The 15877-nt window shown below is 51.8% G+C and overlaps 1 protein-coding gene across 1 annotated transcript in view; it reads left to right on the top strand.

The window, feature by feature from the left end:
- The first annotated feature begins 2407 nt into the window (after positions 1-2407).
- COTL1 (coactosin like F-actin binding protein 1) overlaps positions 2408-15877 on the top strand; it is a 37548-nt gene continuing 24078 nt past the window's right edge. The window contains exons 1-2 of the mRNA XM_028094281.2: positions 2408-2637; positions 2898-2980. Of these exons, the coding sequence (XP_027950082.1) occupies positions 2561-2637; positions 2898-2980 (160 nt within the window). The 5' untranslated portion in view covers positions 2408-2560. The remainder of the gene's footprint in view (positions 2638-2897; positions 2981-15877) is intronic.

Here is a 15877-nt window from a genome sequence, read left to right as displayed (position 1 = left end):
ACCCTGGGGTCATGACCCGAGCCAAGCCAAAGGCAGCTGATCAACCAACTGAGCCCCCCCCAGGTTCCCAGCTGCTAATTTATTTTGAAGGTATCTCAGTCCCGCCTTAATTTGGGCTGAGAGTCAGCATATGTTTAAGAGCCATAGGTCTGTCTGGGGGTGGCCTTTGCCCGTTCCGTTTTTGTTTTTGTTTAGATTGGCTTCTTTATATATAGACAAGAGGAATTCTTTGTTATGTGGGTTGCAAATACTTATGCACTGCTTCGTCTTTTGTTTTTACACGTTGCATGAGACACCATGGTTTTTTTTTCCCTTGAAGACTTTTTATATATTTGAATGTACCCATCTTTTGTTCTAGCTTCTGGACTTGGCTGAAGGACCCTTCCCACTCCAGACTTGTGAATACACCTTCCCATGCTTTTCTTCTGCAACTTCTGTGGTTTCCTTTATTCACATTTAAATCTTTGATGCTTTTAGATTTATCTCGATCAATGGTGTGAGGTAGGAATCCATCCTTGTTTTTCTTTCCAAAGGCCACTTGTATCTTTACCTTCATCAAGGAGTAAGATAGGAAATGCTTTGGGCTACTTCAAACTGGAATTTGTTTTTGTCTTTTTTTTTTTTAGAATTTGTTTTTGTCTTTTTTTTTTTTAAGATTTATTTATTTATTTATTTATTTATTTGAGAGAGAGAATGAGATAGAGAGAGAGAACATGAGAGGGGGGAGGGTAAGAGGGAGAAGCCGACTCCCTGCCGAGCGGGGAGCCCGATGCGGGACTCGATCCCGGGACTCCAGGATCATGACCTGAGCCGAAGGCAGTCGCTTAACCAACTGAGCCACCCAGGCGCCCTTGTCTTTTTATTTACAGCAACACTGGCTCCTATTTTTCTCAAAATGTGGTCCTATCCACTCACCCATTTACCCACCCACTGATTGATTCTTCTTGTTTGCCACTGAGAATTTTATTAATTGGACATCATCCCTGACTTTTTGGATTTCTATTTAGGATTTATCTTAATTACTTAATAACCAACAACAACGACCTTTTATTGAATATCTAATATATATGTTTTTATGTATGTTTCCATTAAACCATAGACAAACCCATAATGTTAGTACTATTATCATCATCCCATTTGAGGAAGGTAGTCTCAGAGCGTCCGAGGCTTGCCCAAGGGCCCACAGTAAGAAAGTGGCAGCGCTGGATATAATTCAAAAGCCTGGTTTCCAGGGTCCGACCTTTTTACCTGCCTCGACACTGTAACTGGTCTTTGCGGAATGGCAGGATGAGGAATGAATGAGTGAGTCAGTGAGGGAGTGAGGAAGACGGAATGAGTCAGCTCTCGCACTCAGAGGAACCCAAAGGGGGAGATTAGACGTGAATGCAAATAACCGGAATACAAAGTAAACAGTGATCCCACCAGCATTTTGGAAGCAATCCACTTTCTATCCCCTCCTATTTGAAATGCTTAATTCTTTCCAATTCCTCCCCACCTAGAAACCAAAGAGCCAAACACCGGGGTGGGAGCTGACTCCTTTGGCTCGCTGCATTAAGTCACCCACTTGGAGGCTCCCTTCGGAGGCAAGGAGCTCTGCAGCCCTGCAGCCTGGGTGGTGGGGGAAGGGAGGAGGGGGGAAGGGCGGAGGGGGGAAAGGGAGGAGGGGGAAGGGCGGAGGGGGAAGGGAGGAGGGGGAAGGGAGGACGGGGAAGGGAGGAGGGGGAAGGGAGGAGGGGGAAAGGGAGGAGGGGGAAGGGAGGAGGGGGAAGGGAGGAGGGGGAAGGGAGGAGGGGGAAGGGAGGAGGGGGAAAGGGAGGAGGGGGAAGGGAGGAGGGGGAAGGGAGGAGGGGGAAGGGAGGACGAGGAAGGGAGGAGGGGGGAAGGGAGGAGGGGGAAGGGAGGAGGGGAGGAACAGGCCTTGAGGAGGAGCGGACAGGGAGGAAGAAGACTGGCTTGGTGTTGGGGACGATGGGGAGGGGAAAAAAGGAAGAGGGAAGGGAGAGGAGATAAAAGAAGAGGAGGCAGAGGGGCTAGGGAAGTGGGAGGAGCAAGGAGGGGGAGGAGAGGAGAGGTCTACGGAAGGAATAAAGAGGGGGAGACACAAGTAAGGGGAGGGGAGGAGGCAGAGGGAGGAGAGAAGGGTGAAGGAAAGGAGAAAGAGGGATTGGGGAGGAGGAAATGCGGGGAGTACGAGGGGGAGTGGGAGACCACGAAGGGGGTTGGTAGGAGCACAAAGCCCCTCCTCCAGCCCCCGCCACGGAGTTGCGCAACCCGCCCGGACTGGGATTGGTCGCAGGCAAGTCAAGACGCCCCGCCCCCGCGGTCAGGCAGCCAATGGCCGGGGGGGGGCGTGGCGGAGCCGCCCGGGTCCCGGCGCGCGCTCGACGCGCCTTCGGAGCCTCCGCCGCGCTCGCAGCTCGCCGCTCGCGCCCCGCGTCGCTGTCGCCGCCGCCACTGCCGCCCGCCCTCCGCGCGTCCCCGCCGCGCTCCGATCCCTGCGGCCAGCCCGGGGGGCGCTCGGTCGCTCCGGGCGGAGTGTTCCCGCTGCGGCCCTGCGGCCATGGCCACCAAGATCGACAAGGAGGCTTGCCGGGCGGCGTACAACCTGGTGCGCGACGACGGCTCGGCAGTCATCTGGTGAGGAACTTGCCATTGCTCTCCAAGCCCCGCTCCCCGAGCTCGCGAGGGGCCTGGTGCACTGAGCCGTCTTCCAGACGGGACGGATTAAGGGTCATCCCGAGCTGTCTCTCGCAGCCTTAACTCAGGACAGCGTGGAAGGCCAGCGCTGGCTTCCCCCTAGCCAGAGCATCTTTTGCGTTGTCCTGCTGGAAGCTCGGCGCCGTGCAGCTACTACCGTCGCTCATGTGTGTGTGTGTTTTTCTTCTCCCAATCCAAAGGGTGACTTTTAAGTATGACGGCTCCACCATCGTCCCCGGCGAGCAGGGAGCGGAATATCAGGACTTCATCCAAGAGTGCACAGGTAGGGAAGCGCGCCTTCTGGGGGAATTCCTGATCTTTTGGGAAACTGTCAACGCGGGGGCAGGAGGGGGGAGGAGCTGCAGAGGCCAAACCGGGAGGAGCTTGGCCACCCCGGGTGCCTCTGGCGCTGGAGGAACCAGATTTGAGATTTTTAAAGCCTCAGAAAGCGTGCTCCTCTCTGGACATCCAGAGCCACAGAGGTGGCCGCCTGGCTCGTTGCTCCCCGCAGTACCCGGTCCAGAAGAGACAGCTCCTTTGCCCCTGCGGGTCACTGGCTTTTCAAGGGTCAACTCAGTGTGGTTCTAACCTCGCGTTTCGCTCTCCCCACCATCCCCTTTCATTGGTCAGTAAGCCAAAATAAAAACACAATCCTGGAGCTTATTGTAGGAGAAAGAAACTGTCAGCTATATCCTCCCTTCTCCCAAGCTCATTGTCAGTGTGCTGGTGACATGTGTGTGTGTTATTTGTAGAATATAGACCAAGATATGACTCCCTATGATGCCACTTACATGAAACTGTAGAAAAGGCAAAGCGAATCCGTGGTGTGAAGAGTCAGAATAGTGGTCACCTTTTGGAGTAGATAGCCACTGACCGGTGTGGGGGGCACACAGAAGGCTCTGGGGTGTTGGAGATGTCTCATATTTCCATCTGGGAGGTGGGTACACACGTAGGTAGGAAATCATCAAGCAAAATATTTACGATTTGTAAACTTCTTCCATTTCCCTGGGGGTGTTTAATCCATTGAAAGAAAGGAACACATGGTGTATGGAACCACAGACCCCTCAGTAGTGGCAAAAGGCTCAGCCTCCTTGGTAATAGGACCCTTCCGGGCGGAGAGTGGAGAATGAACTCTTTCCGGGTCTCTGGTCCTTAGCTTTGAAACAGAGGTGCAGACAAAGGCAGTGTAGCTTGGAGGTTAGGCAGGAACCCTGAGCTAGCAAGTTGGGTTTGAATCACTGTGTGGCCACTTCCTAGCAGTGTGATTTTGGTAAGTTACTTAACCTCTCAGGCCTTGGTTTCCTTACCTGTAATCTTGGAAGGCTGTTGTGAGGATCGGTGAGTGGAAGATGCTCAGGACAGTGCCAATACAAAACTACGTGGTCATTTGTGAAATAAAGAAAAAGTACGAAATTGTGTCATGGATCACATGTCAGGTCCTTTCCTTAACTGTTTCCTTAACCGAGTGTTAGTTTGCATTTAGTCTAATTGAAAGAATATTTATGAAGTGTCTGCTCTGGGCTGGGTGGTACGAAGGTTTTGTTTTGTTTTTTAATGTTCTCCCAATTCAAATGTCTTCCTGAGAGCTGCCTCTAAATCATCACTCGTTGCTTTTGTAAAGGTTTGGTTTAAAATATAAGATGTGTAAAGTACTGTAACAACTCACGTTTAATAAGGCATCTAGGGCCTCTTGTGGAGAGTCAGTGGGTCAGGATTTGAACTCAGCCCCCTGACTCAGGAGCCCTGTCTCTCTGCCACCTCTACACTTCCTCCCTGGTGGTGGTGGCGAATGCTTTTGCAAGTAGACTAAGTGCAAACTCTTGGCTTTCCCCCAATGTGGTGCACATCTAGGAGATTCAGCAGTATTTTTTGCCTTGTCGGATCTGAGGCTTTGTCTCACAGGCCAGCCTCCCTCCTCGCTGACCTCAAGAACAGAAAACTAGCAGTTTCTTTCCTCCTGCTGACCATCCATCACCCGCCCCCCCCCCATCAGACTGGGTTTTGCTCCTGAAGCTATTGTTCTCCCCACCAAGTAGGAGAAGGTGACCCAGGGATGAAAGAGCATCCTGTCAATAGAATAGATTCTGAACAGATGCTCTGGGCCATTGGGCGAAGCTGGAAGGGCTTGGTGCGGTCAGAGAACACTTCCTTCCTCCCTTGGGCTTTGCAGGGGGTGGGGAGGGCCGTGTTACCCTGACCCTTCCCCCAACCAGCAGGGAGGCAGGGCTGGGAGTGCCTTGCCAGGGACTAAAAATGCTTCCCCTGCTGCTTGTTGATCTTATGAATGGGCTGTGGGATCTGAAGGCTCCGTCTGCTTTGGCTGGAAATCTGCCTGTCTTCCCCGGCCATCTGTTGGAGAAATGTATAGGCGAGTTACGGTGGCTGTGTCTGCTTTGGTTCGTCTTGGAAAAACACGTTCCTTCCCCCAGCCGTGTCCTCATAACCCACGACAAAGGACTCAGAATGCGGACTAGTAACTTTATACATGCAAGTCGCCGCCCTCGACGTGCCTTGTCTCCATGACTGAGATTGTCTCCCTTCCACAGATGAGTACAGCAAGACCCAGAGAAGTTAAGTGACTTGCCTGCAGTCACATAGTTAGGACTTGGCAGAGCTGGGACTTGAACCCAAGCAGACTGGCTCAAAGGCCCATAGTCTTGGCCTCATCTCTCCAAGGAAGTGGGTTTAGATTAAAAAAAAAAAATGTATTTTATATGTATTGAAGTAATCTCTATACCCCATGTGGGGCTCAAACTCATGACCCTGAGATCAAGCGTTGCTCGCACTTCTGAACAAGTCAGCCAGGCACCCCGGAAGTGGTTTACGGTCTCACCTCCCAGCCGTGAGGCTTCTCCAGTGCGGTAGGTTCTGGTCAGGCACCTTGAAATTGTTTGCAGGTTACAGGAGACATGCTTGCCCGCTTACGTGAGGCAGGGAAGGCTCTCTGGGGCCCTAATTCCCAGGCAGGTGTCCCGGCAAGCCCGAGGGGCCCATGCTATGAGGACAGGCTCCCCTTCTGGCCCAGCCTTCCTGTTTCCAAACCTCTAACAAGGTGCTCGGAGGACTTGGAAGCCAGAACCAGCACGTGGTCTCTCCCTCCATCTGCGCCGGGGGGTCGGGGGTGGGGCAGGGATTTCCTTCTGGGCTTTCTCTCCTCCCTGACAGCCCCTCTTCCGGCATTCTCTCTGATGCACCCTTCTTTCCCTGCCTGTGCCCTGCCTGTTCCACTTCTCATCTCTCCTCGCCCCCGGGTCTGGCCTCTCCTTGTCCACTGCAGCTGTTTTCTGGAAGGGTCTCTCGTCTTCTTGTTTCTGCTGGCAGGGTTTGGAGCTCTCTGTGCTGTTGCACGGGCCTCCCTGGCGCTGGACGCACCTGGCCCCCTCCTTCGGCACTAACCGTCCATCATCGCCTCCGCTCTTGGCTTCTTGCCCCGCACCTCAGTCCCCTGAGAGCTTGCAGGTGCAGAGAGAGAAACCTCACGCAGATTAGCTTAAGCCAGATGTCAGTCTGTCACTTCCATTCCTGGAAGGCCCGGGGAGGTACTTGCTGCAGGTAAGGCTGCCCAAACTCAGAACCCCCTCCCTGCTCCATCCCCCAGCTCTGCATTTCTCCTTTATTACTCTTCTTGGGGACAGGAGGTCCTGTTCTCCCTGAGTGGTGATATAGATGGCCACCAGCCGGCCCGGCTTCCAGGCCTTGGGCAGAGCCATCCCTGTGGGGAGAGGGACACCCTTGGCCAATGACTTCATTGGAAGTTTCCAGACTGGCGCACACTCCTTGCCCTGGCTGGGTTCATGTGCCCATCGTGGACCAGTCGGACTCTGGCTGGCTAGGCCTGAGTCAGTGCCCACCCCTGGAGTGGGGGAGGGGCAGCCCCACCCAGACCAGGAGACCAAGTCTCGGGGAGGGTGGCTTCTTAAGGGAAGAGTGGCAGTGTGTGTGTCGGGAGGCAGGCTGTTTCCAGAAGAGGGGCAAACCAAACACAGGTCCATTGCTCCTCACCTCCTGGCCCTTACTGCAACAATCTCTTAGCCCTTGGTCTTTCTTGTCTTATATCCATTCTAGTCCCATTGCTGGAGTAAATCTTCCTAAAGCTCATCTCTAACCAAGTTGCTCTGCTGTTTCTTAACCTTCTCTGGCCCCCTTCTGCCCATGGAATTTGGCACAGGCTGTCTGCTTGAAGGTCCAGTCAGTTTGTCCCCACCCACCTCTCCTGCCCACACCTTTGTTTGTGCACCTGCAGCCCGATACTTTTGGACCTTTGATTTTGGAAGGTCCCTCCAGGCAGAATTCCTCTTCCCCATCTCTGCCCGCAACGAGGCCAGTGTGATGTCTTCTTTATTTCAACAGCCCAGAGTTAGAAAGGCTCTTGAGTCACATCCCAACTGTGTCTCTTGCTTGCTGTGTAACCTTGGGCAAGGACATCCCTTTCTCTGTGCCTCAGTGTTCTAGTCTGTAAAATGGGGATCCTGGCAGTGCCTACCTCTGACAGTGACTGGGAGTGTGAGCTGAAATAACACATTTAAAACAGGAGCATAGGCCCCTGATGCACGTGGCTGTGGTTACTGTTACTTTTTATTATTTTTCCTCTTGTAGCTCTTAGGATGATACCGTGCTTTCAGTGCATGCCCCGGCTCAGTGCTCAGTAGGCACACAGCTCCTGATTAGCCCTAGTAGGTGCTCAACCCCAGGCTGGCAAGCAGTAGACATTCAGCCCCATGTGGACATGGGTTAGACCTTTGGCCTGGGTCTGCATGCAGTACGTGCTCGGTACATAAGCACCTATTGTCCGGTGGTTAAAGGTTTAGGCTGCGTTGGATGGCCTGGGTTCCAAGTCTAGTCAGTCGTGTGACTTGGGGCAGGTGAGTGACCCACCTGCTCACCCTTTGCTATAACGTGGTCATTAGGAGGATTAAGGAAGCAGTTCCACAGTGGCGAGGATATAGTAAGTTCTCCTTAAGTGTTAGTTACAGTGATTGTCCTCTTGTTGCTGGAATTTAATTGATGTGGAAGTAGACTGTGCTGGTCTGAGAGCACCAGAAATGTGGGAGGGTAAAGAGATGATGGGAGGAAACGGGCATGGAGCTGCATCCGAGGGCCAGTGGTACCCCTGACAGAGCCTTTGGGAGTCAGGAGGAGCCAGGAGGAGCCATTTGCCAGGCTGCCTGGACCCGTGATCTCTTGGATTGTGGCAGAAAGGGCTCGCAGATCATGGATATGTGACCAGCAGTGGCTCGCGCTGTCTCTGAAATCACTTTTTGCACCTTACAAATAACACGTGTTCCTAGTAGAATGTTGAAAAAGTACGACTAAGTGAAAAGAAGAGAAGAGAAACTAGGAAACTAGTTTTTGAAACTAGTTCGGATAAAGTTTTACCACTCAGAAATGGGCTCATTAATTCATTTGCTCAGTCTTTCATTCAGCCTCCTTCCCTCTTTCCTCTCATGTATATGAGTGGCTCCTCTGCAGGGTACTTTTCTAAGCACTGAGGATAAATAGAGAAACAGAGAAAGTTCCTGTCCTCAGGGAGCTGATGTTTTATTGTCATTGCTGGGCCTTTCCAATGGCTACATAATGTTCTCTCATATGAATGTAACATTGTTTAGTCAATTCTTTGTTGATGGACCTCAAAGTTCTCTGCTGCAAGCAGTTTTATTTTGGAACGAATCCAAGCACCTGGGAATGAATCCAGTTTTCTGTTGGTATATATTGCAGAGTCGATCGGTTACGAGCATCCCTGGTCGAGCCAGGGTATCTTGCCTTGACTCAGAGTCTTGATGCGCTGTGTGACCTTGGGCAAGTCTCCCAGATTTTGTTTCCTCCTCTGTAAGATGGGGATAATGATGGCACGTCACGCACGGCGTTGTTGTGAGGATAAGTTGACATGATATGTATTAAGCTCGTGGGGCAGCCTCTGGTAAAGAGTCAGTGCTCAAAACTATGGTTATTGTTAACAGAGTGCCTTCTTGAGGTGTTGCCCATCAGTGGATAGGTTGAAATAAACTTGGTGTGTGGGCTGGTTACCAAAAATGTGCGTTCATGGAGGGCAGTGTCAGCATGGAGCTTGATGGGGATAGATGCCCTGGGATGTCGGCTAGATGATGCTCTGGGTGCAGATGATATTCCCACGATGCTTTCTCGGGCCTGGGGTCTTCCACTCAAAATATCACTCACAGAGAAAAGTGGGGCTTGATATTTTTGTCTGTCCAGCATCCCATCCCAAAGTTGAGACCTAGTTGAAAAAGAGCTCAGAAGACCAGATTCGAATTTGGTCAAGGACGGACTCTTGGCCGTCACCAAAAGAACAGGGATGGGATGCAAACTGAGAAGTCCACTTGTCTGTGGCCTCTGTATGTGTGGCTATACAACACACACAGAGTTGGCGGTTGATTTCTCATGCTGTTCTGCCCTTGGGTTTTCTTCACCCTAGCGGCCCACAAACATACAGATTTCAGAAATTTGAGAGAGAAGGTGAGCAGCAGAGATATTGTCTAGTAGAGTCGAAGGGACTATGAGGTCGAAAGGAAGCCTGAAATATGTTGACCGTGCTTTGAACTTTGTAAAGTACTAAGCAGTCTATCAGTCCGTGCATTCAACACACATTGATAGAGCATCTCTTTTGTTCCAGGGACAATGCTGGGTTATGATTTTTAAGTGGCACCCTAAGGCTACTGAGCCATTACCTTCATAGTTTTCTGCAATATTCAGTGTCTCCTTGCCTTCTTTTCCCACACATTTATTGCTGGGAGGTTTCGAGCCACATTGCATTGTTTCTGTGTCATAAGATGCGTGGGCTTTGTGATAGCTCGTTTGGATTTGCCTCCTGGGTGATATTGGTGCTTGCTTTTGAGTTTGGGGTCTTCTCCTTCCCTGGGGAAGGCTGTTACATGTCCATCTTCCTGATCAGTAGGGTGTCCCTTATTCAGAAAGCGTGTTCACTTCATTGAATTCATTTGAGTTTTTGCTCCATGCAAACTTTTTGGAAGTATTGCTTGGGGATCGAATCCAGGTGTTCCCTCCACCCCCTCAAATCCCCTCGCTTTTTCACCTTGTTACATTCTGGTGCCCCCCCCAACACCTAGAGCACGGAAGCCCGTCCACCCCCCACCCCACCCCCCCGCATGGGTCTTTGGTAATCCGGTTACCAAAATTAGTGGTCATTTCTTTGTCTTTTTCCCACTTATGCCCCCCCAGCATTTGTCGGTGAGCACAACTTACTGAAAACACACTTTCCCCTCCCTGTGTTTCCCCTGCAAACTCAATACTTCTCCTTTTACGCCCCTCATCTCTCTTGTTCTCACTTCCTACTGCTGCTTCTCCTTTCCCTTCCTGCCCTCTAAGTGTGGGTGTTTCCCATGACTCCACCCTTGATCATGGCTTTTCCTTCTCCGGGAGATGTGGCGAGCGCCTACTGGGTGCCGAGGCCCCTTGCCGAACGCCGAGTGAGCCTGTAGCCCAGGCCAGAGGCAGCTTTCTAAACCTCACATCAGGTGGCATCAACTCTTCTCCCTTTGGAACATTTGGTGGGTTTTGCCCATAAGGTCCAAATGCTTAGAGATGATACGGAGTGCCCCTTATGAGCCCTCCAGTGCCCGTCCCCAACACGCAGGGTTCTGACCTCATGGATGCCCAGATGCCCACGTAGGCACTTTGCATGTAATGTTAGCACAGCTCATGCTTCTTATCTTTGACGGATGCGTATGAAAGGAGTAAGGAGGAGTTATCCCCTTTTACTGATGAGGAATCTGACCGTTTCCTTGGAGAGTCAAAAGTTGCTTGCTCAAGACGGCGTGGTAAGTGGACAAACTGGGCTTTGAACCCAGATCTGTGTCCGAGCCCCCCAGCTTCCCGCTGCCTTGCCCTCCCTCTTCCCTATGGCTTGTGGACAGCCCCCCCTGTTCCTGCACTCTCCTCATCCACTTTGCCTTCCTGGAGGACTTCTATACATCCTTCAAGGCCCAGTGTAAGTGTCCCCTCCATTCAGATGCCCTCCTTGCCTTTGTGATGCTCACCACATTGTGTGGCGGTTCTGTGTGTCTGTTTCTTCAGTTCCATGGCGAGGCCCTGGAGAGAGGGACTCTGGCTCTGGTGGTGGCCTCCTTGGTGGTGAACCGCCCCCCCCACCCATCATGGTTAGCCAGCCCCAATCCCTTTTTCTCCAGGGGTGTGTCGCTCCCTCGTGTGGGCCCGTGAGGGGCTACCGCGCTTAGCGCTTCCTCGAGTCATGTCTGTCGTCTGACTCTCCTGCTGGAGTCTGAGCTCCTCGGCCGCCATCCTGGTCTGTCAGGTTCTGGGCCGTACCTTCAGCACCTCGAACAGCACCTGACATTCTCCCCAGATGCTGGGTGAATAGATGAATGGATGACCGTCCCCTGAGAGGTTTGAGAGCTGGGCTCGCCCCTGGAAGGCATGCTATCCCCCTGCCCACGGAGCAGCCCAGTGACCCATACAGACGTCTGCAGGTGCCAAGGCTTCCTGGCGGCTGCCCCTGCCCGAGCTGGCCTCTGGCCAGGGTTTCCTGCCCCAGGGCCCCTGCAGAGCTGCATTCCTCGCCCACCTAACTTTATGTGTTTGGCTTTTCAGATTCAGCTCCTTGGCCTCAGCAGGGGCAGGTCCCCAGAGGCCTGTGTCTGACCTGATGGCAGGGCTATTCCCTCAGCATTTCATCAGTGCATTTTGAAATCAACTTTTCTTCCATCCTGATTTGGTTCTGGACTTAGTTTATGGTCACCTATCTCATTTTTCCTGTGCCTTCTGTAACAGATTCCCACAAACTTAGTGGCTTGAGATGATGTAATTTTATCATCTTGCAGTCCTGGAGGTCAGAAGTCCAAAATCTGTCTCACGGAGCTAAAGTCAAGGTGTCAGCAGGGCCATGTTCTTTCTGGAGGCTCCAGGGGGAGAATCCATTTTCTGGCCTTCTCCAGCTTCTAGAGGTACCCGTGGCCCTTGGCTCATGGCCCCTCTTCCACCTTCAAGGCCACCAAGAGTGGGTCGAGTCCTTCTCATGATGCCATCTCTCTGGTTCTGATTCTCTTCCTGATGTGAGGATGCTTGTGATTACCGTGGGCCCACCTGGATCATCCAGGGTGATCTTCCCACATCCAGATCCTTAACAATCACATCCACAAAGGCCCTTTTGCCCTATCAGCTCACACCGTCACAGGTTCTAGAGATTAGGACGTGGACATCTTCGGGGGCCGCTGTTTTGCCAGCCACCATGATCTAATGATTTCATTTAATCTACACCGTGGACCAGCTTGATCGGCCCTGTTGTAATTTCCGCTCCATAGATGGCACAACGGAGGCTCAGAGATGTGCAGACACTGGCCCAGGGTTGCACAGAGGCCCAGCTCTTCTCCTGTTCTAGTGCCTGCCTCCCTGGCCACCACTCCCGGCACCCGGCTGCTTCCCTACACTTGCCACTGAAATTCTTTTAAAACAAGGAGGGAAGACCACAAGCAGGCTCTTTTCTTTCCCCACCCCCAGCTTTATCGGGAGATAACTGACATACATCACTACCCGTGTGAGGCCTACAGCATGATGGTTTGATTTACATGTACCGTGAAATGACCGCCACAGTAGGTTTCCCGCACATCCATCATCTGATGTAGATGGAATAAAGAGAAAGAAAAGAAATCTCTCCTTGTGATGAGGACTCTCAGGATCCACACTCATAAATAGCTTTCCACAAGCTCTTGAACGCTAAGGGACGGACCTGAGGCCCATGTCTCTGGCTGGTGGCACACTTGTGGGAATACGCAGCTCTGAGGTAATTTTTCTGCTTTCCTTGAAGTGGCAAACCTGGGGTGGCCTCTGAGGAGCAGCTCCGTGATTCAAATGCCTCTATCCTTCCCAGGGTAAAATTCTGACTTGACGACTTTTGTCTGAAAGGATGTGCCTGGGAGGTCATCTGATCTGACCCGGAAGTAGTTTCTTCCCTTTTTGGGCTGTAGTTCTACCCCGACTATAGACTGGAGTGTATTATTCACAGTTGGCAAGCAAAGGAAGGTGACGCCTCAGGCAGGCCAGGGTCCCCTCTGGGTCACTCTGGGCTTGTGGGGAGGAGTGAGCAGAGCCGGGCTCCGGGCAGCCCCTGTGCGAGCCCCCTGCCCAAAAGAGGTGGGCCTGTGTTCACCCCCACGGGCCACACGACCCTGAGCGGGATGCCACTTGCCCTGTTTTCAATTTAGCGAAACCCACTGGCATATGTCCAACTCTGAGAAAGTAGCTTACTCTCTTCTAAGGCGGCTCGTCATTACTCACCCACCCAACAAATACACATCGAGGACCTGCTAAGTGTGGCCTCTCTGGGTGCTGGGGAAATTGAGGGATCTAAATCACAGGGCTAGCATTGTTTGGGGAGTGCAGGGGCGGATAATAGACAGGCTGGCAAATTGAACCACTCAGAATGGGATGCGTGCCATAAAGAAAATAAAATGAAGCCACGGCCTGGACACAGACCACAGGGGGGCCTGAAGGGGAGGGGAGCCTGAGGCAAGACCTGAGTGAGAAGGAGGTGGACTCTTGGGCACCTGGGTGAGGAGTGGGCCCAGCAAACCGGAAGGGCCTCAAATCATACGTTATCTGATCATATGTCCAGAATATATAAAGAGCTCTTATAACTCAACAAGAACAAGATAAACAACCCAATTAAAAAATGGGCAAGGGATTTGAACAGATATTTCCCCCAAGAAGACCTACAGATGGCTAATAAATGAAAAGATGCTCACCATCATTAGTTATCAGGGAGATGCACATCAAACCATTATGAGATAGCACTTCCCCCACACTAGGAGGCTGTGGTGAGGGTGTAGAGAATCGGAACCCTCGTGCGCTGCTGGTGGGGAAGGAAAATGGTGGCAACACTGTGAAGGACAGTTTGGCAGTTCCTAAAAAGTTTAAGCCTAGCAAGTCCACTCCTTAGTATTTACCCAAGAGAAATGAAAACACACGTCCCCACGAAAACCTGTATATGAACGTTCCCAGCAGCATTATTGGAAACCACCCAAATGACCATCGTCTGATGAAGGACAGACAAGGTGTGTCTCTCCATATGGTGGGCTATTATTCAGCCATAAAAAGGATGGAGTACCTTTTGAGATATGAATTACCATGTTACCCGGACGAACCTTGGAGACGTTATGCCAAGACACAAGAGGCTCATATCGTATGAGTGCATGTGTTCGGAGTTTCCAGAACAAGTAAGCCCGTGGAGATAGAAAGCAGATGAGTGGTTTCCAGGGTGGGGACAGGGCAGGAAGAGTGACCACTTAGTGGGCATGAAATCTCTTTTTGGGGATGATGAAATGTTTTGGGATTAGACCTTGTGATCATACTAAAAACCAGTGAACTATACACTGAAAAGGGTGTGTACCTTTTTATGGTATGTAAATGATATCTCCGTCTTCACAACGTGTAGAAGAAAGGGGGTGAGCAGGAGAACAGAAATCCAGCAGGGCTGTGGCAGCAAGCCTGTAGGGAGGTGGGGTCCAGGGCGGGCAGGGTCCGGAGCGTGGCAGGCCTCGTGGGTCACGGTGACAACTCTGGGTTTTGCTTGAGCGTTTTATTCCTATAGCTTCAGTTCTACAACCTTCTAGCATTTTGCCTTGGTCCTTTTTGTGGCGAACTCCCTGGTCAGTATGTTTAGCTCTGTTTCAGACCTGTTCCCTCTGTTTCAGACCTGCCCGTCCCCTTGGCGACCCTCTACCCCAAGAGCCCCTCAGATGCACTCAGCGCTGTGGGCCCCTCCACCCGCCATGGGCATTTGATCTCCTGGGTTTCCAGTCTCCTTGCCACTTCCATTCGCTCCGTGATAGTTGACCTTTTTTCATCACTGTCTAGCATTTTTTACCGCCAGCTCTGCACCAGGCCTCCTTCTGAGGGCGTTAGCTATCACTTCTGATGAGGATTGATATCCAGAGACACAGCACCCACGGCTGGGTCCTCATCTCCCCCGATCCAGGACCCGGCACCGGGCTGGTGCCGACAATCTGTTTGTTTCATTGCCTGAAACCCTGGCGTCGGAAATGAGCGCTTAAAGAAAAGAGGAGGTTCTGTCTTGGATATTCGGAAGGGGTAATAAATAAGTGAATGACTAAAAGTAAAGCGAGTCAGCTGTAAGTGTGCTGGCAGACTTGAAGGCTGGGATGTTAACAGCCATGTGGATAAAATCCGTTTGTGAGTTCTGCGCCCACCACCCAGGGGTTCCGAGGCAGCGGTGGGAAATCCACGCCCCAGCCCAGAGAACTGGGGATCCGTGGGGGAGGCCACTGGGCCATGGTCACTCCACGGAAAGAGGCGGAGCCGGTACACTAGCCTGGGTGTCCTTGCCCCCCCCCCCGCCCCAGGCTGGTGAGGTTTAGAGCTTGCTTTGCTCGCCTGTGGCAGCATCCTTGGTGACATGAACATGAAAGGTAGGGAAGACCCCATGTTATGCGTCTCTCGATAATTCTAGCAACATCATGCTGGTCTGCTTTTCCCACGTGCTTTTATTTAAAGGGCACATTTGTTCAGACCAGTCAGTCAGCTGCTATCTGTCTGTCCACATCGGATCATTTCTGCCTGTCTGTTCACTCCTGCTCCCTGGGGGCGGAAGCCACGCTTTTAAAATCCAGGAAGGGGATTGGTTTTATTTTTCTAAAATGGCATCTCCACTGAACTGAATGCAGCCGAAAACGGGGGACTGGAAAGCTTTCTAGCGGCCACAGAAGAGGGGACAAGGGCTCTTCGAGTACTCAGGGGATCTTTATTGAGCATGCACAGTGTGACTGGCACTGTCCTGGGTATTTGATAGAGTAGGCGACAGGACTCCTGCCCTCCTGCAGTGTAGGGATGAGCCAACTGTAGGAGCCTTCAGGAGAGCCATCCGGAGCCTTTAAATGCTGATTTTACATGCAGTAATAATAAGCCAGTTATATGCTCCTCTCGCCTGTGGCAAGTCAGAGACAGAGAGAAGGGCTTGTAGAGGAAGGCATCTGGACTTGCCCCCAGAAGCTGTTGCTCTTGCCTGTGGAGTTCTGTCAGGATCTCTCCCCTGAGTTGTTAACATGAGCCCTTTTGTCCTTATCTTGTTAGCTGGATGAACTCTAGGTTGTCCTTCAAGACCCAGATCAAACGTCACCTCCTCTGTGAAGCCTGCCTTGATTACCACTCCCCAGGCAGAATGAGTTTCCTTCTT

Source organism: Eumetopias jubatus, unplaced genomic scaffold (assembly GCF_037043125.1).
Source record: "Eumetopias jubatus isolate StellerSeaLion01/CBP00866 unplaced genomic scaffold, mEumJub1_p1.0 scaffold_10, whole genome shotgun sequence".
Taxonomy (NCBI): domain Eukaryota; kingdom Metazoa; phylum Chordata; class Mammalia; order Carnivora; family Otariidae; genus Eumetopias; species Eumetopias jubatus.
The sequence above is the reverse complement of the archived record's forward strand: the minus strand, read 5'-3'. Positions and strand labels throughout refer to the sequence as shown.